Source organism: Lissotriton helveticus, chromosome 7 (genome assembly GCF_964261635.1).
Source record: "Lissotriton helveticus chromosome 7, aLisHel1.1, whole genome shotgun sequence".
Taxonomy (NCBI): Eukaryota; Metazoa; Chordata; class Amphibia; order Caudata; family Salamandridae; genus Lissotriton; species Lissotriton helveticus.
The window spans coordinates 49,775,510-49,802,569 of record NC_136068.1 but is presented as its reverse complement, the minus strand read 5'-3'; the positions used below and the strand labels follow the sequence as shown (position 1 = coordinate 49,802,569).

The following is a 27,060-nucleotide window of genomic DNA, read 5'->3' as shown; positions in this document are numbered from 1 at the left end:
GCTAAGGACTAGGGGCCTCATTCATGAGGCCTTTCGTCAGTTTTGCGCTTCCGATGCATCACTTTTTGTGATGCATTGGCGGCGCAAAACATGCCTCCTGTTGCGCACTATTTACAAAGTGACGCATCTAAGCAAATGCGTCACTTAGTAAACCCCTGCACTACATTATACCTGCGTCAGGTATAATGTATGCAGGGGGGGGCGTTCCCCCGCAAAAAGCCTCATAGAAGTGACGCAGTGAAATCTATGAGATTTCACTGCATCACTTCTAGGACGCTGTTGCGTCAAAATCTTGCGCCTGCCTCACAGCAGGTGTAAGACTGATGCACGCTCTTTCACATGGGGCTTTCCCCATGTGAAAGGACGCCTTCCTGGAATTGCGATACTTTTGTGACACACTCCAGCAATGCATCACTTTTGCGCTTACAGATACGTCAGAAATACTGACGTATCTGTAACTCCTTGCAACATGATGCGTCATACAGTAAATATGACGCATCAGGTATGTCGCAAGGAGTGCGACATACCTGATGCAGAGATGCGACATTTCTCATAAATGAGGCCCTAGAAGTTTATTCTAGATATGGATAACTTTGATGAAACAACGTGCGCTAATGCTCTCCTTTCTCTATTTTAGTCCAGTTCCGTATTGTGTCGCTGCATGATGACTTCCGTCCAGAGAAAGAGACGGTAGGTCTACAAACTAATCAAAGCAAAAAAACTATTTCTGTTCCACTAGTGGTGACATCCTTTCCATTTGCAGACATGGAGCCTGGATCTATGAGTGGCCAAGTTCAAAGATCTCTACAACTATTGAAGAATAGCATGGCTTATATATGCCCTTGAACCTCCACAGCAGTGAACTAAGGCTAGAAAAAGCAGCAGCTGCCCCACAGGCTATGATAGTGATGCAGAAAGTCTTGACCTTACAGTAGACAGACACTGTCAGGCACTTCTTGTAATAATGTGGCGTTGCAGTTTCGAAAGCCTTAAGAAATGTCATTGTATTAAGCAGACCTAAAACGCATTGCAGGAAGCCTACCTAGGGGCATATTATCAAGCCCCTTATCGCCGCGTCATCGACACTTTTCTGCCAATAATGCGGCGATATTTGCATCGCTCTATTATCAAGGCAGCGTTAAGTCAATTAACGTGGCTTAAAGCCACGTTAATTGACTTACACTGCCTTGGTAATAGGGCCCCTTTCACGATAAACTCATTGTGAAAGGGGGCGTGCAGTGGGTGTTGCGGTGGGCGTTCCACCGCAACACCCATTCACTTCAACGCTGCCACCTATTATCAAGAGAGGCGATAATAGGTGGCAGCGCCGAATTTAAGAACAGAAAAGACCTGTTCTGAAGGTGGCGAAACAAGGAGAAATGCCTTGTGCAGCACACATGGAAAAAGCAAAATGCCAAGGTTTGTTTATGTACAGGAAGGTGTTTCTTCCTGTACATAAACACACCTCTTTTTAAAAATGCCAATTTGTAAGTTACATGTGTGCTGCATGAAGCAGCACACATGTAAGTTACAAAATGGCATTTAAGCTTTGTTTATGTGCAGGAAGGAACACCTTCCTGTACATAAACAAACCTTCCCTGCCTGCACTGGCGCTAAGTTGTAAAACTTATCGCCATCGCAGGGGGAAACGCTAGACTGCACCATATCTTGGTAATATGGAGCAGCCTAGCGTTTCCGAAGTGGCGAAGAGAGGCGTTAAGCCAAGGCGGCTGACACCTCTCTTCGCCACTTTGTTGGTAATATGCCCCCTAGTTTTTTAGAAGATCTCCATGTCTCGATTCATGATACCATCATTGAAGGAAGTTTGATGGCCTTTCAGATTGATAAACATGGCCCAATCACAGCTTTAGTTCTTCCTTTGCAATATATCATCATTTGCTAAGTGCTAGGCTCTCACAATATCCTGATATAGATGGCTGCAGCGGAACCTCTACCTTGCCCTGAATGTGGACAACTGGACCACGGGTGTAAAACCTATGGCTGCCTCCAAACCACAGAATATTCTCTGTGCAAGAACACATTCCAGGCAGCCATACATAAGGAGCAAAGGGAAAGTGAAATACCATTAGCCTATATCAAATTGAGAAAAAAAGAACTGAATAATGTAGATAATTTTGTAAAGTGCACAGCTGTTCCAACGGGGCGTCCCGGCACGGTATAACGCTCTGGAACCCTTCCTGGGTCTCCCTGTGAGATGCCTCTCCTGGGCACCCCCAAGGTGAAGCCAGTCATCCCAGCACTGTTGGGGCCGTTGTGGAGATTAAGCAAGCTATTGCCCAGAGTTGCAGCATGGGACCCATGATTAGAATAGGCACCGAGGCGAGAATTATCGAGTCCACGGACATTGAGCCCAAGACTCTTCAACATCGGGACTTGAACCCTGGTCCTGGGCCTGATCTCTGCTTCAGAGTCTGCCGCTCTAACCAGTGAGCCACACTTCTCCACTCTGGTCACCTGTGAAATAGCGTCTCTCTTTCAAGGTTCCAGATTTCAAGGTTCCAAACATACGTAAACGCCTTTATCGTCAGGCTCAAGATAGCTGACAGAAAATCCTACAAGTGTCCTGTCTGCAGTGACTATTGTTTTTTACTGTCACTTTGGGAACTCTGAGAGAACTTTAGGGAAAGTGAAGCATTGTGTGATAGGTTATGTGGCAGAGACTGGACTCTTCTCAAATTTGTCAGATGTTTGTTTCCCTCCTGAATTTGACATCAGTGACAAAGTAGAGAAGAGGGGTGGCCATCATTATGGGGTCTGGGGCCAGTGATGAAACAAAGTGGTTGTGCGAGGTCAGTGAGACTGCTTAGAGTAAGTGGACCACAGATGGAGGAGTGAGTGACACTTCTGGAAAGGGGAAGGACAGTAACCTGATTGATTGGACGAGACCATGCTCCAACACTTTATACATTAGTGAAACTCCATTCTAGTGTGAGTGGTCCACTTTGCGGAGAATGCCCGTGAATGATTGAGTACAGTGAGGTGGAAATGAGGGTAACAGCATGGAAGGGTACATGGCCAAACTCCACTGAAGTGTATAGGGCATGTGTTGTGTAGATGAGTGAGACCCATTCAAATGTACTACTTCCTCCCAATTTGTGGATTATAACACATGTTTTCCTTTCCCTTTCTTCTTTGATTTCCAGTTCCCTGTGGTATACATTGAGGTAAGATTTTAATACTTAATTTATTTCATCCCACTGTGTCACTGTTTGCAGTGATTTCTCTTGAAGACAGCATTGCCTTTGCCCTCAGTGGCTGCACCCCACCAATAAATACTCAGGAGCATCATATACAATGTGTGCATTCCATAGGAGCTCTAGATCCAGGCCAGGATCCCTATAGCAATCTGAGAAACTCAATGTGAACTAGTGCAGATCCCAGGGGGGCACAAGCTCCAGGTCAGGACTCATCATGTGTTACATGTTTATGGTCTTTTGTACCCTAATCTAGCAATGTCCTCCTTTTAGGATCCGCAGAGGAACCGCGTGGGCCAGTGGCGGGACATAGTAACAGAGGGAGGACTCGTCCAACTCTCGTACCCTTTGGCTTCAGAACCTCTACAGGGAAGATACAAAGTGGGCGTCCAGAGGAAACGAGGATCTACTGTGGAGCATGAGTTCACTGTGGAAGAATATAGTAAGAAAACGTTGTTATAAGGGTTTGTGCAACAACTGTAAGTGAACAGTGAGGTTTATCAAGGATGACAGGATTAGGAAAAGAGGTGGTGAGCAAGAACCACAGGAAACCACTGTGGAAAGTAGAGGTGAGAGCAGAATAATAGGTGAACTGTTAGGGGCAGATTTGAAAGGCCATAGCGACACTTTTGCACCACCATTGCGTCACTTTATGTGACGCAGCAGTGGCGTAAACAATGCACCACGTTGCGGCCCATTTACAACGTAATGCATCTAGGGAGATGCTTCAACTTGTAAAGCCCTGTGCCACATTATACCTGCATCAGGTATAATGTATGCAGAGTGGGCGTTTACACGCAGGAAAGCCTCGTAGAAATGTTGCAGTGAAATCTGCAAGATTTAATTGCGTCACTTCTAGGACGCCACTGCGTCAAAACCCTACAGGGCAGATGTACAAGCCCCTTGTGACACTTTTGTGCTGCCTTAGCGCCACTTTTTGTGATGTAGCAGTGGCATAAACAATGCACCATGTTGCGTCCCATTTACAATGTGATGCATCTAGGGAGATACTTCATCTTGAAAAGCCCTGCGCCATATTATACCTGCGTCAGGTATAATGTATGCAGGGTGGGCATTCTCACGCAGGAAAGCCTTGTAGAAGTGACACAGTGAAATCTACAAGATTTCACTGTGCCACTTCTAGGGCGCCACTGTGTCAAAACCCTACGCCTGCTTGGAGCAAGTGTAAGGAGTGAAGCAGTGTATTGGTAATAAGCCTCTCAATGCATTGCTGGAGTTATGTCGTGCTTCCAACGTGACTCCAGCAATGTGTGACTTTTGGGCCAACAGATGCACCAGAATTTCTCACGCATCTGTGAATCCTTGAGCCATGGTGCGCCGTATTGTAAATACGGCACATCCATTGTGGGGCAAGGGTTTCGCAAGGAGATAATGGAAACTGACACATCTGTACCGATGTGTCAGTTTCTTGTAAATATGCCCCTACTCCTGCTTGGAGCGGGCATAAGGAGTTACTCAGTGTATTGGGAATAGGCCTCCCAATGCATTGCTGGAGTTGCGTCATGCTTGTAACACAACTCCAACAATGCATGACTTTTGCGGCAACAGATGCGTCAGAATTTTCGATGCAAATGTCAATCTTTGCACCACCATGAATGCACCGTATTTACAATATGGCGAATCCATGGTGGCGCCAAGGGTTTTGCAAGGAGGTGTAGGGAAACTGACGCATCTGTCCAGATGTGTCCGTTTCTTGTAAATCTGCCCCTAAGGAGCATGGAGGTGGATCTAGTATAATAGGAGAACTCTTAGTTACAAAAGGTGTTGCTAGAACCATAAGAGAATGCTACGGAGCATGGAGGTGGGAGCAGTATATTAAACACACTCTGAGGTACAGAGAGATGTATAAGAGAACACTAATGTATGTGTAGGTGGAAATATTATGATAGAAAAGCTCTGAGTTACAAAGAGATGAGCAGGAATCAGAACAGAACACTAAAGTATGTATAGTTGCTAGCAATATGATAATAGAACTGAGTTACCGAGAGATGACTAAGAACTACAAGATAACAGCGAAACATTTAGAGGTGGGAGCAGCATGATCAGAGAACTCTGAGTTACAGATAAATGACATTAGGAATAAAGAGGTGGGAGGAGCATAGTACAGGTCGGCAAGCATGAAATAAATATGCTATTGCATGTAGATGAAGGAAGAATATGATAACAGAATTCTAAGAGATCAAGAGATAAGAAGAAAATGGCGATACAACACATAGGGGTCCATTAGGCAGGCGGAGGCGATCCGTCCGCCATCCCTGCCCCTCCGCCACCTTTCTTCCCCCGCTATATTACGATGGCGGGGGGGACCGTGGCGGAGGGGAAGACCGTCTGCCGCTTTTCCGCCGCAGTCGGCTTGCGACCGCGGCAGAAAAGGCCGGATATGGTGGCGTTGTCTAACAGACACCGCCAGCCATATTAGGATGGCCAGTGAGGAATGCCTTTTCGTGGCGGCATTGGCATACGGTCTTTGCTTTGGGGGCCCGTTGCGGGCCCCCAGGGTGAAGGGGGGGTGGGGTGTGCACATGAGGGGTACCTATGGTACCCCCCAGCATTTCAATGTACACCATGACAGGCACAGCGCGGTGCCTATCATGTTGTGCATTGAAATGTACAACATGCATTTTTTGCATTGCGGCGGCCAGTGCTTCAAGCACCGTCCGCCGCTATGTAAAAAATGCAGGATGCACCCGCCACAGTGGCGGATGCATCCTAATTGGGGGCACGGTTCCTCCGCCCTTGTGGCGGACAGTACCGGCCCCAGACAGGATGGCGGACGGACCTAATGAACCTCTTAGTTAGATAAAATTTAGATGCATACAATAGAAGAAATCTTGGATGTTGAATAATATAACAGTGAGGAACATAAAGGCAGGAGGAATATTGTTGGAAAACTCTGAGTAACAGAGATAAGGGAGAGAACCATAAGAGAACACTAGGATATGTAAAGGCAATTGGAGAACAGTAAAAGAACTCTGAGCCACATAGACATGGGCAAGACGAATGAGATAACACTAAGGAGTATAGAACATGAAAGCACATAGTAGTAGAACTCTGAGTGATAGAGAGAACCACGAGAATGATAAGAGAACGTTGGGAAAAAATTTAGGGGGGGCTTATAGTAAGAAACCTCTGGGTTCTAGTGAGAGAGATGGGTGAGCACCATAGGGAAACTCAGTGGCAGAAAGAAGCCAGAGGAATGCAGTGATTGTACCAGGAGTGATATAGATATTAGATATGGACTTAAGAGATCCCTAATTAATATGTAGATATGGGGGAGTATAAGAGAGCCCTGAGTTACAAAGAGGTGGGCAGGAGCTGTTTCAGAACACGGATAGAGGAGGGTGGCATACAGTAACCGAAGGTGATCAGCCTTTACAACGCGGGCATTACCACGCACTGCCATTACTACGCTGCTTTTAGAACGCAAGTCGTTACGACGACTTGCGCTGGAGGGCGCTGTTGGATAGGGAATAATTTAATTTTCTATTCCAACACCTTCCCATCTGTAACGTGGGCTGGAGTTGTAACGACTTGCGTTGTAAAAACAGCGTTGTAATGGCACGCGTGGTAATAGCCCGCGTTGTAGTGTCATACAACCGTAACCGAAATGTGAGCTGCTGAAAAAGGATGAGAGAAGAGTGAGAAATACATACAATGGAAATGTAAGGTAAGAGAACTCTGATTTAAACAGAAATGAGTGAGAATGTCAGTATAATACTGCGGTAGAGATTGGAGGAGTTTGGAGGAGTATGAGAATAGATTAGGGGTGGGTAGAATGTTTTGTTCCGCTCGTGGGATTGCCGGAAGTTTGGTCTCTCTGTGTTACACTTTAACTCAGAGTTCTGGCCAAATTGTGCCAGTCACCATGTGGCAGAATCTTTCTGCTGCAAGGCTCACACAGTTCAAGCTGGCAAGAAAGATTTGGTGTCCCTTAGCATGATTTTCCAACATAGGTGGTCGTGGGCATAGAGCTATTGTTTGAGTAGATTTGCTGCCGTTTGCGATAGATTTTCTACTTGAGTTGCAGCAAAATCAACTGGAATTGCCGCTCACTCTTGCGGAACACATGGTGCCTCCATACTTTCCACCTGTTGGTGGAACTACACGGAGTCTCGCCGAGTTTTTATGTAACTCTATGGAATTCCATGGAGTGAAACTCTACGAGTTCTGCCCACCGATGGAATCGATAAAGATATGGGGAGAACCAATCGAGAACGCTGAGTTATATGAGAATTGGAGGAGAAAATAAGACACCTCGTGGCAATATAGAAATAAGCAAGAATTATAAGAGAGAATAGAGTTGTACATAGATGGGACAGTTTGGTAAGAGAATGTTTGGTAGTAGAGAGATGGGTGAGAACCTAAGAGAACTTTGAGGAATATAGGGGCAAGAAAAATATGTTATAAGAGCACTACAGTAGAAATAGAATACAAGAGTACAGTAAGAAAGCTGAGTTATAGATAACAATATTGGGTTATAGAACTCACTAAGGAATTAAACTATGCCTTGAGTATGGAAGAGAAATGCAATGGAAGAAAGAACAGAGAAGAACACAGTATGAGACTTTTAAAGCACATAGAATGTACTGGGACTTGGAAAGAGACCTTTAAGGCAGAAACTAATGGCAAACGAATGTCAAGAGAACTGCAGATTAAAGAGTACAGTTAGCAAAAGGGGAGAGCAAACGTTAGGTAGCGATAAATCTGAGGAGAACCATAAAATAGCATTTGCACCGAGACATATGAGAAAGGTATGGTGAGTTTCCTCTTAAGAAGAAGAAAATTGTGCAGTAAGGGAACTGTGAGGTGGTTTTATACATAAAGGAGAAGAGTGCAAGGAGAGAACACCAAGGTCTATAGAAAAGGGGATTGTCATAAGTGCACACTAAAGTAAATGGGAAGAGAAGTAGCATGGACACTAGGGTGAATATGAGAAAAGAAGAGCTACTAGAGAACACTAAGGTCTTTCACAATTGGAATACTGAGGAAAGAGAACATTATAGTATCAGACTAGGAGAATTGCAGAATGAGTACATTACAGCATTTAGGAATAGAAGCAGTGCTGAAAGTGAACACTAAAGTATATTGGAATTGGAGGCATGAAAGGGGTATAGAAAGGTGGAGTGTAAATGACATGCCGCTTTGTAAATGACAATGTGAAAGTGCATTTTTAGCATTGTGGCGGGCGGTGCAGAGAGCACCGCCCGCCACAATGCTGAAAATACAGGATGTGCCCGCCACTGTGGCGGGCACATCCTAATGGCACCCCCAGGACCCCCGCCCTTATGGCGGGCGGTCCCGATTTACAATTGGATGACGGGCGGGCAAAGTCTGTCCGTCATCCTAATGAGGCCCAAAATGTCTTGGAATTAGTGGCAAGCAAGAGAGTACACAAAAGTTTCTTAGAATGGGAAGAGGGGAGAAATAGAAAACACTTAGGCTTGTAGTACAGAGAGGCGTGTAGGAACGGAACACAAAGGCATAAATGAGTATGAGGCATGGATTGAGTGAACATTATGATATATACAATTTGAATGAGTGCATAAACACCTTATCTCCTGGAATGCAAGGAACCAGGGAAAAGAAATAAGGTTTGTAGGAACAGGAGAAGTGTGGGAAGAGACATTAAGAGACATAGGGGCATATTATCAAGACAGGAGATAAAATTATTGCCGATAAAGCGGCGATAATGGGCTTGATAATATGCTCTATGGAATTCCAATCGAAGCCCATGTTAGATGTCTTCACATCTAACATGATGGTTCCTATCTATGCATTGAAAGATTGACAGACAGCTCCATCAACGTGAAAGAGCTGTATGGAAAACTCTCAATTTTTTTCATCCTTAAAAACAAAATCCCAAAGTGGGATTTTGTTTTTAAAAATAAAAAAGCAATGATTCCTAAACTACGGAAGTTTATCACAATGTCAAGGAGTGAAAATGTGCTATTTGTTTGCCTACTCTAAATAGGCTGGTGAACAAATGGTGAACCCTCCGATGGCTCTTACTCTATTGGGCCGTCGGAGGAGTATGTCTGCGGCAGAGGTGGCGTAAGTAGTCTTTTCCATCGACATACTGCAGGTGCACATGTCTCTAAATAATGTGGGCTGGTTTTCAGATTGGAGGAGAGGATTCTCTGTCACCTTTGCCACAGACTACTCTCTTGGCCAAACTCTAAATTGGGCCCTAAGGTAAATAGGAGTGAGTGGAATAAAGAAAGATAACACTAAGGTAAATAGGAATCAAAGGAATGGAAAAAGACACCACCAAGGCATATTGGCATGTGACAAGTGCAGTAAAGGCATATAAAGGTTTATTAAAGAGGAGGAGTGCAGAAGGTGCATATAAAGGAATAAAGGAGTGGGATGCTAACAGAAAGAGAACAATAAAGTATTGGCATGCAGGAGTGTGGTACTAGATCACTAATGTATATGGGAATGTGACAAGTGTGGTAGAGAACACTAAGATGCATAGGAATGGCAGGAGTGAAGGAGGAGAACATTGAGGTACATAAGAAGAGGTGGAGTGCAAAAAGATAACACTAAAGTAAATATGATTTAGAGGAGTGTGGGGAGGCAACACCAAGGCATATCAGAATCAGAGGAGTGCAGAAAGAACATACTATGTTTTATCACAAAAGGAGAAGTGCAGAAGCGCCTACAAAGGCATATAAGATTGGGAAGAGAGCATTTAAGTAAGTTGCAAAGAGTTAGGTGTAGAAAGAGAGCACTAACGTATCTTGGAATGGGAACAATGCAGAAAGAAAACAGTAAGTTTGCAGGAATGGGAGGAGTGCAGCAAGAGTCCATTATGGCACAAGAATGGAAAGAGTGCAGAAAAAGAACACTAAAGTGTTATGCCTTACATAGAGCATACTTTACTCAGGCTAGAATAGGTAAGACCTTCCCTAATGCCGCTGCACATTGTCAAAGGCATATGGCCACAGATGCTGATATTTTCCACGTGCTATGGTCCTGCACGTCTCTCCCACTATTGGTGGCAGGTGGCTGGTACTCTCGCCATTGCCATTCAGATGCCTGGCTTCCATTCCCCTGAGACCTGCCTGCTGGGCTTATTTAAAAGACCTAAGGCAAATTTGGCATTGACTCGGCCAGTGGATCTGGCTCTTTTGCTGGCCCGAAGTACTATTACTATGGCATGAATGAGCGCAGCGCCCCCTCCTCTGGCCAAATGGTAGAGAGATTTAATGCATTGGGTGGCAGCTGACCATCAGTCATAGTATGTTGAAGAAGTAAGAGGACTGCACGAATGACCATAGCACAATGATGGAGGGAACTATAAATAAATAAATAAATTGCATGCCCACAACACAAATGACAAGCCTGTTGAGTGCTCGCAATGAGGCAACAACTAGAAAGACAACACGCTACCTTGATTCAAGCATGGTCAAGTGCGGGTGCCCAGAAGAAATGATTGAGGACTCTTTCTTGAACACTGTAGTCATGAATTGGACAGGGTGGTTGCCTGCCAGGGACACGGAAGAACTGGGGCAGCTCTCGGAACTCATATGCTCAATATCCTTCAAACTTCTTCTCTGTTCCTTTGACCCCCTCCTAGGGTGAAAGTGAGCGCCATCCCACCAGGGACGACTACTCTTGGCTTATGTATGAGAGGACAGACGTAGTGATTCATAAGTTTAGGAGGGCGATTAAAACGCACTTGTTCCCTCATCCTTCTTAGTTCTCTGTTCCGTGCGCCGCTGTCTTTGCTTGGCTGTGTTGTGTTTGGGTACTCTGTCTGAAGCGCTGGGACGCCCCTTGGCTGGGGCAGCTGTGCGCTATAGAAGTGTTATTACCATAACATGACATAACATATCTGTTATCCTATTAGCGTGTCGTGGTATATGTTTCCTTTTAATGTTTAATGGATTTTTCAACAATAACAGCATCCATGATTTCTGAAGAAACTATCTGATAGTACTTGAATGTAAACCTATAGAAAGGTATTGTATTACCTGTAACATTGTAACTCTATTCCTTAATATATGATGGTTTGCATTGAGAAGTGTTGTTACCTTGAATGACTTTCTGTACATGCTGATGCCAATAATTAATTATGATTAAAATGGTATACAGGGATTTGATGAACGTGGTAAAATAATGTTAAGCTACAAAGGCATATGAGACATGCAGTAACAGAATACTAGGGTACATAGGAATGTGAGGAGGGTATTAGGATAACACTAAGGTACACACAAATAGATGGAGGGCAGAAAAATAACACAAAGCTATGTTGGAGTATGAGGAGTCCAGAAAGCAAATACTAATGTATAAGTACATGGGAATGGGAGCAGTGTAGAAAGAGACGACTAAGATACATAGGAAGTGGAGGAGTTTACAAAGAAAACACTAAGGTACATAAAAATGTATGCAGAGCAGAAAGAAAACACTAAGGTACAAAGGATCAGGAGGAGTGCGGAAAGAGAACACCAGGTTCTAGCTGGATGGGGAAGTGCAGAAAGACAATAGTAAGTTACATAGATATAGTAAGAGTGCAAAATAAAAATACTAAGGTACATAGAAATATTAGGAGCACAGAATGAGAACAATATGGTACATAGGAATAGGAGGATTGCACAAAAAGAGCACTAAGGTACAAAGGAAAAGGGGGAGTGCCGTAAGAAAACAATAAGGTTTGTTTGGACATCAGGAGTGCAGAAAGAGAGTACTAATGTACATAAGAATGGAAAGAGTGCAGAAAGTGAACAGAACTAAGAGGATTGTGGAAAGAAAACACTACTGTACAATGGAATAGGAGAAGTGCAGAGAGAGAACACTAAGGTATATAGAAATAGGAGGATTTTGGAAAGAGAACACTACTGTACAATGGAATAGGGGAAGTGCAGAAAGTAAACACTAAGGTGTATAGAAATAAGAGGATTTTGGAACGTCAACACTACTGTACAATGGAATAGGAGAAGTGCAGAAAGAGAACACTAAGGTATATAGAAATAAGAGGATTTTGGAAAGAGAACACTGCTGTACAACGGAATAGGAGAAGTGCAGAAAGAGAACACTAAGGTATATAGAAATAAGAGGATTTTGGAAAGAGAACACTACTGTACAATGGAATAGGCGAAGTGCAGAAATAAAAAACTAAGGTGTATAGAAATAAGAGGAGTGCGGAAAGAGAACACTACTCTACAATGCAATAGGAGAAGTGCAGAAAGAGAACACTAAGGTATATAGAAATAAGAGGAGTGCGGAAAGAGAACACTGTAGTACAATGGAATCAAAGGAGTGTAGAAAGAAAATACTAATGTGCATGCAAACAGTCGGAAGAATGTAGAAAGAGAACACTAAGATACATATTAAAGGAAGGAGTGCAGAAAGCAAACACTACTGTACATAGGAATGGAAGGAGTGGAGAAAGAGAACACTAAGGTATATAGAAATAAGAGGATTTGTGAAAGAGAACACTGCTGTACAATGGAATAGGAGAAGTGCACAAAGAGAACACTAAGGTATATAGAAATAAGAGGATTTTGGAAAGAGAACACTACTGTACGATGGAATAGGGGAAGTGCAGAAAGAAAACACTAAGGTGTATAGAAATAAGAGGATTTTGGAACGTGAACACTACTGTACAATGGAATAGGAGAAGTGCAGAAAGAGAACACTAAGGTATATAGAAATAAGAGGATTTTGGAAAGAGAACACTGCTGTACAATGGAATAGGAGAAGTGCAGAAAGAGAACACTAAGGTATATTGAAATAAGAGGATTTTGGAAAGAGAACACTACTGTACAATGGAATAGGCGAAGTGCAGAAATAAAAAACTAAGGTGTATAGAAATAATAGGAGTGCGGAAAGAGAACACTACTCTACAATGGAATAGTAGAAGTGCAGAAAGAGAACTCTAAGGTATATAGAAATAAGAGGAGTGCAGAAAGAGAACACTGTAGTACAATGGAATCAAAGGAGTGTAGAAAGAAAATACTAATGTGCATGCAAACAGTCGGAAGAATGTAGAAAGAGAAAGCTAAAATACATATTAAAGGAAGGAGTGCAGAAAGCAAACACTACTGTACATAGGAATGGAAGGAGTGGAGAAAGAGAACACTAAGGTACATGGAAACTAAAGGAGTGCAGAAAGAGAACACTAAGGTATATAGAAATAAGAGGATTTTGGAAAGAGAACACTGCTGTACAATGGAATAGGAGAAGTGCAGAAAGAGAACACTAAGGTATATAGAAATAAGAGGATTTTGGAAAGAGAACCCTACTGTACGATGGAATAGGGGAAGTGCAGAAAGAAAACACTAAGGTGTATAGAAATAAAAGGAGTGCGGAAAGAGAACACTACTCTACAATGGAATGGGAGAAGTGCAGAAAGAGAACACTAAGGTATATAGAAATAAGAGGAGTGCGGAAAGAGAACACTGTAGTACAATGGAATCAAAGGAGCGTAGAAAGAAAATACTAACGTGCATGCAAAAGGTCGGAAGAATGTAGAAAGAGAACACTAAGATACATATTAAAGGAAGGAGTGCAGAAAGCAAACACTACTGTACATAGGAATGGAAGGAGTGGAGAAAGCAAACACTACTGTACATAGGAATCAAAGGAGTGCAGAAAGAGAACACTAAGGCACATGGAAACTAAAGGAGCGCAGAAAGAGAACACTAAGATATATAGAAATAGTAACCATGTGGGAAGAGTAAACTAAGGTACAAAGGAATAGGGGGAGTGGAGGAAGAGAATACTACAGTACATAGGAATGGGAGGAGTGCAGAAAGGGAACACTACGGTAGATAGGAATTGGAGAAATGTAGAAAGAGAACACTAAGGCACATAGAAACCTAAGGAACACACAAACAGAACATTAAAATGTAGAGAAACAGGAGGAGTGTGGATAGAGAACACTAAGGTATGTAGAAATGCGAGAAGTGCAGAAAGAGAACAGTAAGGTATATAAGAAAGGGAGGAGTGCAGAATGAGAACACTAAGGTACATAGTAATGGGATGAGTTCAGAAAGAGAACTCTAAAGCACGTGGAAATAGGAGAAATGCAGAAAGAACACTAAGGTGTATATAAATAGGAAAAGTGAAGAAAGAGAACACTACGGTACATAGGAATATGAGGAGTGCAGAAATATACCAATATGGTATGTAGAAATTAGAGGAGTGCAGAAAGACAAAAGTATGGGCATTAGAATTACTTGGCTGGCCCAAGTACGGGCGAGCCTGGCAGCAGTCAACCTCGAGTATATTTGATGAATTAGTTGGGATTGATGGTGAGTTGATTCGTAATATCCTATATAAACATTATGGGGAGATTAGATATAAACATGAATCTGTTAAAACCTCTGTGAAACAGTACATCCAAATGGAAGGTGACACTGAATCCATCTCGTGTTTACCAGCTGGTTATCTCCTCAAAGATATTACATGTTGGGAGCGTAGTCTTCTTTTTCGATTAAGAGCAGGATCTATAAAATACTTACTGTGTTTCCCTATAGGCTACCAACCTAATATTGAGAACTTGGCCTGTCCATGTCAGAATTCAGGGAAACAAACTATGGTGCACTTTTTGTTCTTTTGTTCTTTCTATCAAAAATATAGTAAGCTCTTGTTGATACCGTTCTTCAGGGCCAAAGGTATAAAGGATTTCAAAGTGGCTATAAAACTGTTCTCCAGCTCAAAGATGATGGCATTATATATCGTGTGTGCACCTTTTTAAAAATGGCTATTCGTTCTCGCTCCTCTATGAATTAATGTCTGTTGGGCGAAGATGTATTACATGTATTTAGAGGTGTTGTATATTTGCACTTTGCACAGTTGCACTTTATTTTATGCTGCTATTTGTAAATATACGAGCTATAGTAATTTGCCCACTCTAACGTTCCATGGGAAACCTTGTATTTTGCACTTTATCCTAATGGTCTTTTAAACAGGTACTATCGGCCACATGCATCAACCTATTTAGGAAGTGCAAACAGTGCGAATCGGTAAATTCGGCCGTTTGCGATTCCTAAATAAGTTTTTGGGATGCATCATACGTTTTTGTGAAAATCGCTATTTTTAACGATTTCCAAAAATGCGATTGTTTTTCAGGAATCGCAAATTTGCGATTCCTTCAAAGCAATGCATGATTGTTTTTCAAACTGCGTATTAGCAATTAGGGGGTGTAATTTACCACGAGGTTGAACCTCGTGGTAATTTGCGAAAAGTAATGGAAATGCTCAAAAATTCATTTTTTAAACTTTGATGTTACAGACACACATGTTCTTAGGACATGTGTGTGTGAAACATGCATGTGTGTGTGAAACATGCACTTTAAAATACATTTCAGGGGTGCAGGGGGGGTCCTTTGGACCCCCCTCTGCACCCTTGCAATGCATCAACAAAGTGCGAATTGCAAAAAAAAAATGCAAAACGGCATTGATTCCTATGGGTCTCTAGGCCCATAGGAATCAATGTAATGCCATTCCTTAATTGTGATTCACAATTAAGGAATCTCAAATTTCGAAAATTAAGAAATCCTAAAAGAAATTAGGATTTGTTGATGCATAGGATTTTGCAATTCCTAAATTGCGATTCCTTAATTTTCGCAATTTAGGAAATGCAAAATCCTACAATGATGCATGTGGCCGTTAGCACCTTACATAACTAGCACTTTAGACAATGCTGCTAATTGCCCTAGTAAACTGCCTTTTTAGCTGATGCTTGAGAATCTGCGTACTATGTATATATTTCTGCTATCTTAAAAGCGACTTTTGCACATGTGCACTTTATTTGATGCTACTATAGAAATATACTTGAAAGTTGGTGATGACTTGGAAAATAATGCACTTTTGCACATTGTCATGCAAGTACTGCTGCTATTGCTAATGAAATGGAAAACATAACAACGTTTTTATCTTATTTATATTGTGATTTTTTATTATCTTGACCATGTACGTGTTTATGTGTGTACTTTTATGGATAACGAAATATCCGAATAAAGATTATTGAGCTGACCTACTGGCAAAAGTATGGTACATATGAATAGGAGGAATGCAGAAAGAGAACACTCTGGGACATAGGGAAAGGAAGAGAACAGAAAGAGAATACTAAGTTACATAGAAATAAGAGGAGTACAGAAAGAGATACTATGGTACAATGGAATAGGAGGAGTGCAGAAAGAGAACACTGAGGAGTATAGAAATAAGAGGAGAGCAGAAAGAGAACACTACTGTACAATGAAATAGGAGGAGTGCAGAAAAAGAACACCGAGGAGTATAGAAATAAGAGGAGAGCAGAAAGAGAACACTGAGCTATATAGAAATAAGAGGAGTGCAGAAAGTGGGTACAATGGAATTAAAGTTTATAGAAATAAGACAAATGCAGAAAGATAACACCTTGGTACAATGGAATAGGAGGACTTCAGAAAGACTAGGGTCTATAGGAGTGTGGAAAATTCCCTTATAATTGAATGTAGGAATTAGAGTGGTGAAGAGGAGCATACTACTCTGCACTGTAGTGGGAGGATCACGCCAAGAACACTAGAGTACACAGAGGAGGATACTTAATTTGAGTGCGCTGAGGAGAACGGGCAGTGCTCTTTTCATTCATTAATGTACATGACTTCCTTTTAGAAGCCTCACCAACTGGACTTACACCTACATTTCTTTAACATTTCAGTTTTACCCAAGTTCGAAGTCATTGTCCAGATGCCCAAGTCCATCACCATTATGGATGAGCAAGTGGAAGTGAATGTCTGCGCCAAGTGAGTGCTTTACAGTTTTTTACATATGTAAATGGTCATGAAGTGAGGCTTGAGCCTCCTCGACCAGTGAGCTCCTTATCCACAGACTGAATACAGTGTAGACTGAGAACAGTGAGATTGTCTCTGCTTAGTGACTGAGCTGCACATATGATGAGGGTGCTCTCTTCAGATGGATCACCTGTAGGATCTTAGGGAGACCTTGGCTTTTCACGGCCATGCCGTACGCCAATTGTCCCTGGAGAGATCACCAATAGAGGTAAGAAAGCAATTTTATCTCCACACTGTAAGAAGTCGGGTTACTGGATGAGGGGGTGAAACACTACTGAAACAGCAACAAAAATTCTTGTCAGGGTGAAACACAAGCAAGTAAAGGATATCAAAAGGGGGGAGTGAAGAGGTGGTGCCGCACGGCACCGAGGTGGGCAAATCCTCCTCTACTGAAAGTATAAATAATCAACAAAGACCACCTCATATGGAGTTAGTATGTATTCCAATGTTGGTGGAATACACTCAGTGTTTTAAAATACCCCTCACACACCAAAAGGGCCCTTGGTGTCATGCTTCATCATCGGGGTCTTCCCGCCCCGCTGCGGGACGGGGCAGTGCTGCGACAAGCGACTACGCTGGAGCACCTTTTATTTGTGTGGGTGCTATGTGAGTGAATTGGAGTGAGTGTCAGTGGGGTCAGGAGTGATAAAGGAAGTGAGGTTAAAAAATACCTGGCCTAGTGGTACAAAAAACTATTTAATAGGCACTGGCTGGTATTGTTAAAAGGGGTGATGCCGAGAGGTGAAGCAAGTTACTGGGCTTCCTCTCCTGTGTGGGTCCCATGCCCCTTCGTCAGGACCGGGTATAGATCCCCCTGTCACTCACTAATGTTATCCCACAAATAATGGTTGTAAATATGATAATTTTATCAATGTGTATAGATACGTTTACATAAATATACGTGTTAAAGCCCTATCAGAAATGCTGAAGTGATAAGCCTGAAAGAAATAGAGCACATGGTTAGTGATGCGCGAATCCCAATGCGCTCGACTAGTGGATACCTGTAAAGAAAGAGAAAACACACGTGTAGGCTGTCGTATATGGCAACCTAGAGGAATCTTGAGACAGCCATTTTATCCGGCATAGTAGTATTGGTAACAGACATTTAAAACACACATTTAGAACACACAAAACATAGTAAAGTCCATGCCTTTGCTATCACAGGAGGAAGATGAACTGATCAAAAAAACAAAAAAAACATACTTAAGAAACAAGGGAGTCAATGCCCCATGAGCCAAGGCTGGGCGAAGGGTAATTGAGGGTCCAACTGCAGATTAGGAAGAAATGGGAATGAAAAAAGAAAAGAGGTTTTCAGGGGCCCTATTATACTGAATATAATCATATTCTTGGGAAAATATGGAGACCAAGAGATCTTACTCTGCCCCCAGCACCTCGGTATGGTGGAGTCTAGAGGGGTGAAGGTGGATTTGTTTTTCAGACCTTGGGTCTGAAAAACAAATCCACCTTCAGACCTTGGGTCTGAAAAACAAATCCACCTTCACCCCTCTAGACTCCACCATACCGTTTGAATTGTTAACTTTCGAGAAAGCAGTCATGCAAGATCTAGAACAACTGCCCACTAACGCAGGTGACACCTTCAACAACGCTACCAGGTTGGAGAGAGTCACACTCCAAGAACTTGCCAACAACAAGAATATCGTAATCAAGCCAGCCGATAAAGGCGGGGCCACGGTCATACAGACATATGCCAATTACGATAGAGAATGCAGAAAATTGTTGGAAGATAGACGTAACTACCAGGTACTCAGAGAAGATCCGACTGAAGAAGTCAGATTCTGCATCCTCATAATGATTGAGGAAGCCATGGCACATGATTGGCTGACGAAACAGGAGAGTGACTTCCTGATCCAAAAAAATCCCAAAACACCCTATTTTTACACGATACCAAAAATCCATAAAGATGCCCCCTACCCGCCAGGCCGCCCTATAGTATCTGGTATAGATTCAATCCTTGAACCTCTATCTAAATTTGCCGATGCTTTTCTCAGACCCATAGTGCAAACGACTAGCACCTATTTAAAAGACACCAAAGCTGTCCTACAACTGGTCAAGGAAGTATCTTTTGATCCAAAACAAGACATCCTTTTGGGCCTCAATGTAGAGAGCCTCTACACGAGCCTCCCCCATCAAGAAACGTTGGAAATAATAGAGGAAGTTCTCTTCTCCACACAATGGGAATACCACACACCAAGACAGGTGGTCCTTGAATGCATTTCCTTGTCCCTGAAGAAAAACTTTTTCTTGTATGAAAGCACATACCATTTACAGAAACACGGCACGAGCATGGGGAGCACCTGTGCTCCTAGCCTAGCCGGGCTGTATGTACACCACCTTGAAAGTACAAGAATCCTGAATGACCTTAATCCATACAAGAACCATGTAATTACATGGTAAAGGTACATTGACGACGTGCTGGTCATCTGGAGGGGAGACAAAAACTCGGTGAACCAGTTTATGACTTGGCTGAACCAACAAGACCGGTTCCTCAAGTTCACCCATACAGCCTCCAAGGAGAACCTTGTCTTCCTGGATCTGAATATCTATCCCGTCAATGGTAAATTAGAAACTTGTACCCACTTTAAACCCACTGCCAAGAACAGCCTGTTACTTTACAGCAGTTTCCACCCATGACATCTACGTGACAATCTACCCTTGGGCAGTTCCTTCGCCTTAGGCGGAACTGTAGTGCCATCCAAGATTTCAAAATCCAAGCGGCCGATCTTGAAACCAAACTGTTGAACAGGAACTATCCAAGAAAGGTGGTCAATAAAGGCTTTAAAAGAGCCCGCAATAACAACAGGGAGGCCCTGTTGGAACCAACAACGATAAAAGAACCTGACCAACGCCCAATCTGTGTCACAACATACAATGCCAACTCAAACCAGATCACTAAGATTGTGAACAGACACTGGAGAATACTCGATTGCGATAAACTAAACTTTCCAAAACCCATGTTCTCACACAGAAGAGGTAAGAACCTGAAGGATCTGTTGGTCCATACACGACCTAAAACCCTCACTAAAGATGACCCCCCGAAATTGTCAACAGTGGGAGGGCATCATCCATGTGGCTCATGTGCGTCCTGCCAATATACTCAAAAAAGTCGCAGCATCACTTTCTCAAACCAGTCCACTTGGGAACAACGTTCCTTCACAAATTGCAATAGCCGCAACGTGGTTTATCTGGTAACCTGCCCGTGCAAGAAAGAATATGTGGGTATGACCACCAGACCAGTCAAAGTACGTATGGGGGAACACCGCAGCAATGTACGCTGCAAAAAAAACACAACCAGAATGGGACACCGTATCCATGACCTAAAATGGACAGTCATAGAGGCTTTCAAGAGCGACAAGGACCTTCTAACCAAGGAACAACGTTGGGTGTACCATCTTGGTACCCACCAGACAGGCCTGAATGACGAAATTCCCTGGTCCCAACTCAAGTCTTGATCAACCAGGATATCATATTATCCACTTAGACTCCTTTCCTGCCAGTATGCCGGTATTGGCAACATTAAAATTCTAGTCTCTGAATTTTTCCTGTTTCGAACCAAGGGTTCAACCCTAACAGGGCATCAGGATTGCCCACTATACTCCCGTCCAGCTAACATGCCATAAGATGGCACCTTCAGAAACCCAGCCTTTTACCTCTCAAAAATATGATATTTCCCCATACACATGTCTTGTTCAATAAATACCTCACCCCATCTTTACCCCCGTTTTTAATCAAGATCACCATAGACTCTACTAATATGTGTGCTCAAAAACGTCCCAATCATCTAATCGCACTCAGTGGCCAAGAACTGTAGCTACGCGCATGCGCGGAGAAATGTCACTCCTACGCACATGCGCGGGACTATCTTTTAGAACGGCGCTCCTACGCGCATGCGCGAACTCCTCAAACGCCTCGCCCCGAGCAGCGGCGTTTACATATCTCGATATGAGGAGAAAACAGTGAGAGCCAAGCGAATGCAAAATTTGCCAAATTAGGACCAGTTATGGAGCACGGTAACAACCTCCCCACCCCATTCTCCTGCAATTGATCCACACTTAATAATGGCCGCCACAGCAAAACTGCTCCAAAACCCGACCTGGGTTACACACCTGGCCCGAGTTAAGATCGTTTAACAACTAAATCGACCCTTAACCAATTAGTCCCACACTATAAATCACCCGCCCCACCCAGGCTTCTCATTATCACGGAAGCCACTGACGGAGGAGGAAGCACCGAGGTACTGGGGGCAGAGTAAGTACGGCATAGCCGATAGAACAGACCAAGATCTCTTGGTCTCCACATTTTCCCAAGAATATGATTATATTCAGTATAATAGGGCCCCTGAAAACCTCTTTTCTTTTTTCATTCCCATTTCTTCCTAATCTGCAGTTGGACCCTCAATTACCCTTCGCCCAGCCTTGGCTCATGGGGCATTGACTCCCTTGTTTCTTAAGTATGTTTTTTTCGTTTTTTTGATCAGTTCACCTTCCTCCTGTGATAGCAAAGGCATGGACTTTACTATGTTTTGTGTGTTCTAAATGTGTGTTTTAAATGTCTGTTACCAATACTACTATGCCGGATAAAATGGCTGTCTCAAGATTCCTCTAGGTTGCCATATACGACAGCCTACACGTGCGTTTTCTCTTTCTTTACAGGTATCCACTAGTCGAGCGCATTGGGATTCGCGCATCGCTAACCATGTGCTCTATTTCTTTCAGGCTTATCACTTCAGCATTTCTGATAGGGCTTTAACACGTATATTTATGTAAACGTATCTATACACATGATAAAATTGGATCACTGAAATAATGTCGAGGGACAGAATATCGACCATCAAAAATATCGTTGACAAAATATCGACAGTCAAAATATCGAGTTTCTATCTACAAACAGGTAAGTACAAAAATATCGAGTTAAAAATATCGTTTACAAAAATATAGTTGTAAAAATATCGTATTTACTAAAAACAGTGTTAAATTAAATTAATATTAATAATTAATTACTAAAATATACTTAAAATTACTTAAATTAACTTACAATAATTAAATAATTAATCAAAGTTAAATAAATATTTTTTTATTTCATATTTATTAAAACATATATATATAGTAACAAAATATAATAAAATAATACCCAAAAACTGAAAACTGACCCTGAACCCTAAAAATACCCCTTTACCCAAAAACCCAAAACTGACCCTGAACCCTAAAAATACCCCTTTACCCAAAAACTGAAAACTGACCCTGAACCCTAAAAATACCCCTTTACCCCAAAACTGAAAACTGACCCTGAACCCTAAAAATACCCCTTTACCCAAAAACTGAAAACTGACCCTGAACCCTAAAAATACCCCTTTACCCAAAAACTGAAAACTGACCCTGAACCCTAAAAATACCCCTTTACCCAAAAACTGAAAACTGACCCTGAACCCTAAAAATACCCCTTTACCCAAAAACTGAAAACTGACCCTGAACCCTAAAAATACTCCTTTACCCAAAAACTGAAAACTGACCCTGAACCCTAAAAATACCCCTTTACCCAAAAACTGAAAACTGACCCTGAACCCTAAAAATACCCCTTTATCCAAAAACCCAAAACTGACCCTGAACCCTAAAAATAAAAACAATTTGTTTTACTATCTATATTATATACTTACATATTTTCACTTTCTATATTATGTACAGTCGATATTACTTCACTTACCTTAAAAACGATATTTTGGCTGTCTATATGCTGTCCTGTCGATATTTTGTCCAAACGATATTTTTGACTCGATATTCTGTCCAAACGATATTTTGGAGTCGATATTATGTCTGTGCACCGATAAAATTATCATATTTACACCCATTATTTGTGGGATAACATTAGTGAGTGACAGGGGGATCTATACCCGGTCCTGACGAAGGGGCATGGGACCCACACAGGAGAGTAAGCCCAGTAACTTGCTTTGCATCTCCGCCTCACCCCTTTTAACAATACCAGCCAGTGCCTATTAAATAGTTTTTTGTACCACTAGGCCAGGTATTTTTTAACCTCACTTCCTTTATCACTCCTGACCCCACTGACACTCACTCCAATTCACTCACATAGTACCCACACAAATAAAAGGTGCTCCAGCGTAGTCGCTTGTCGCAGCACTGCCCCGTCCCGAAGCGGGGCGGGAAGACCCCGATGATGAAGCATGACACCAAGGGCCCTTTTGGTGTGTGAGGGGTATTTTAAAACACTGAGTGTATTCCACCAACATCGAAATACATACTAACTTCATATGAGGTGGTCTTTGTTGATTATTTATGAAACACAAGCAAACCACAAATTAACCTGTGCTCAACCCTCTGTTAGCTTGGCACAAATGCAGTCAGGCCTAACTTAGATAGCATGCGCAAAGTATTTATGCAGCACACAAACAGTAATAAAGTAAAATACAACACCAGAAGAATCCCACACCAATTTAGAAACATAGAGTACGTTTTAATGCATTACTCGACACCAACACTACAAAAATGCAATCAAAGGAACCACAGATATGAAATTCCAAAGATTTAATGTAAGTATAGTGCCTAAAACCTCAAAGCGCCACTCAAGGTTATCTGATCGTGCGAAACCGGGTGAAAGTCACAAGTTCAGGGTGACTGCAATAGAGTGCAGGCCAGAAACAGGGATAAAGTAAATCCCACTGAAAAAGTTACCTTTTCAAGTCCAGTGCAAAGAGTTCAGGTCGCAGGGGTGAGGGCCACGAGGAGCAGAGAGAGTGTTGCGGATATTCATCACTGTAGCGCGAAGAGCAGGCATGGGGTCGTGGGACGATCGTTGCAGTAGTGCAAACATCCTGTTGAGCGTTGCTGATGGCCGTTGCTGGAGATTCTCATTTACGGTCACCACGGATTGTCAATGCTGTAGTATGAAGTGCAGGTCTCACATTGCCAGTCGTTGCTGGCAGTCACTGTAGAGATAAGAGTCGGGTTCACCGGATCTTCGCGCTATCGGGATTCAGGATCTTGGCATGAGCAGTCCCGTTTGTGGTCATGAAGTGCCTAAAACTTCAGCATTACTCCTTTTCTTCCAGGAGGAGTTCAACTGATGCCAGGACCAGAGCGACACCTCTTGGGGATCAGGATCTCAACCCAGCAGAGGCCAGCAGGGCTTAGGCAGATCCAGTTCCTGGACCAGGCTGCACGTCAACTCGGCAGATGCTGGGAGGTCCTTAGAGCTTATTATGTCCCTGTAGCTCTAACAGGAGGTCAGTCATTTCAGCCTTGCAGTCACGTCAGCCTAGGATGAAAAGTGCAGGTCCAGTCTTCCTTCTCAACAAGCAGGGCAGGCCTCAAGCAGCAGGGCAGCAAAGTATCCTTCTTTTGTAGTGATATATGACGGTACAACGCGTGCTTTTACAACGCGTACCGTTACCACGCAGGTTTTACAATGCAAGTCGTTACAACGACTTGCGTTGGGGGGCGCTGGATAGTGAATAGTTTAATTTACTATTCCAACTCCAGTCCCCGTGGATAGTAGGGAAGGAGTTGGATAGTAAATTAAATTATTCCCTATCCTACAGCGCCCTCCAGCGCAAGTCGTTGTAACGACTTGCGTTGTAAAACCTGCGTGGTAATGGTACCGCATTGTAAAACGTTCATGGTAAAGGATGTTTCCCTTCTGTAGTCTCCACAGGTACAGGAGTGTACTGAATAGTGGATCTGAGGATCACTATTTATACCTTGTGCCCACTTTGAAGTGGGAGAAGCTTTTAGAGTCCTCCCCCTACAGAGCTGTCTAGAATTTCTTGCCCTGGCACTTGCTTGTCTGGGGGCACAAACGACTAGGGTGAAACCCTTTGCAAGTGTGCTGAGGCCACGTCTTTGTAATGTGCAATGTGATAGGTGACAGTTCCACCCCCCTATCAAATCAGAGATGGCCCATTATCCCACCACGTATTCCCCCCTTTGTCTCACTGCCTGGGAGCACTACACAAAGACCAAATGCCAGCAACGGCTAGTCGTGTGACCCAGGATACAGGCTACAGGCACCAAATAGTTGGGACAAGAAAATGCAAATTTCCTGAAAGTGACATTTTCAGAATTGTGAGTTAAAATTTAACTTTACCATTAAAGAGGGCTTTAAATTAGAATTCTTTAGATACCAAACTCAACTTTCCAACTTGCTCCTGATTTAAAGTTTTCACTGAATAAATGTAATAAGGTAACCCACTGTTACCCAATGGGAGAGGTTGACCTTGCAGAAGTGAAAAATGCATTTAAGAGATTTTCACTACCAGGCCATGTGAAAGCCAAAAGTACATGTCCGACTTTTTAGAGACACTGCACCCTGCTCTATCATTTGTTTAAGACAAATTCTAGGGGTGACTTATAGGTATTAAAAAGTTAAGTTAAAAAGAAAGTTTAGAACTCACCAAAGGTTTATTAGCCAGGTCGAAATGACAGTCTAGGATGGCACACACAGACGTTTTAAAATGCGTTTTAAGTGAGTGGCACATTAAGGGCCATATGTATCATGGAACCATTTTGCGATTCTATAATAGCGATTTTTAAGAAATCGCTATTTCAGAATCGCAAAATGGTATGTATCAAGAAAAATGCTTTTTTTTTTGCGATTTCCTGATATTCCTTAATAAGGAATACTTTCCCATTCATTTCTATGGGCCTCCTGGGGGAAATTTGCACATCGCATTAGCTAATCGCAAATTGTGAATATTTTCCAGGGTGACTCAAGAACACCCTGCTGCACCCCTGAAAAGGACATGTGTGCGCATATGCCGCACATACATGCCCTGAGGGCATTTATGAGCGTCACATGGCACCTTTTGATTTTTAAAAAAATGCTTTTTTTAAAGAATTCGCAACTTACCACCAACTAGAAGTTGGTGGTAATTTGCGATTCCTTAATGGCATTTTAGCATATTTTTTTTCCTTGATACAATGCATTTAAGGAATCGCAAAATTTGCAATTCCTTAAATGCAATCGCAAAATAAGGAATGGCAAATTTAGCGATTCCTTATTTTGCAGCATAATTTGTTTCATACATGCCATTTAGCGAAAATGGGTTCGCAAACGCCGGAATTCTGCGAATTTCGGCGTTTGCGAACCCATTTTGCCTTGATACATATGGCCCTAAGTGCTGCAGGCCCAAAAGTAGCATTTAATGTACAGGCCCTATGTATATGTAGTACCATTCCACTAGGACATTACAAGTAAATTAGATGTGCCAAGTGGATGTAAAACAATTTCACCATGTTTAAAGAACAGAGCACCAGCACTTTAGCATTGGTTAGCAGTGATAAAGTGTGTGTGGTCCTAAAAGCCAGCAAAAACGGGTTCTTTTCAGCTAGGGGTGAGGCAGAACTCACAGAATATTACTCCACAGAATTTGATCAAAGTTACACAAAAATTCAGCGAGATTCGGTGGAGTTGCACCAATGCGTGGAAAAAAGCACATTGCGTGGTTCCAGCTGCATTTGAGTGTGCTGCATGCTGAAAAATCATTGTAAACTGCAACACGTGGTGCACAAAAGTGTGCGCCCATTCAAGTTGATTTTTCTGCAGCTCAAGTGGAAAATCTACTTGGGAAGCTAACCTCTGACTGCTCGTGTTTAAAAATCGTGCCGTAAGGCTTCATATCGACTGGAAATCTCACTAGGGAAAGTCAAATCTGGCTCCCGAGCCTCACTTTCTTTTTGTTGTCATCACATTGCAAGGGTTTGTGCGTGAGTCTAGCATAAGTTTTGTTTAGGAAGAGTCTAGAGAAGTTTAAACACTTTCCCCACTTTGTAATGTGTGTTGCACAGTGCAGCACGCATGCAAAGTCAGAAAAGTAAGGAGAAACAAAACAAATTCTCCTGCTAACGCCTCCTTTGAAGTGGCGTTAACGTTTGGTGCTAAACCCTGTGTACAATTGTTTGTAGATAGGGTTGCATGAGTGGTTGTATGGGAACGCCAATGTACCACCCCCTTGGTGCTAAGTAACACAAAGCAGTGCTTTGCACTGTTTTGTGTTACTTTTAGGGTACTTACCAG

The 27,060-nt window shown here is 42.6% G+C and overlaps 1 protein-coding gene across 1 annotated transcript in view; it reads left to right on the top strand.

The window, feature by feature from the left end:
• The window catches only part of LOC144768001 (alpha-2-macroglobulin-like), a 203,923-nt gene that overhangs the window by 40,760 nt on the left and 136,103 nt on the right, over window positions 1–27,060 (top strand). Inside the window, exons 4-7 of the mRNA XM_078651390.1 lie at window positions 638–690; window positions 3,165–3,185; window positions 3,489–3,657; window positions 16,884–16,968. Coding sequence (XP_078507516.1) covers window positions 638–690; window positions 3,165–3,185; window positions 3,489–3,657; window positions 16,884–16,968 — 328 coding nt within the window. The remainder of the gene's footprint in view (window positions 1–637; window positions 691–3,164; window positions 3,186–3,488; window positions 3,658–16,883; window positions 16,969–27,060) is intronic.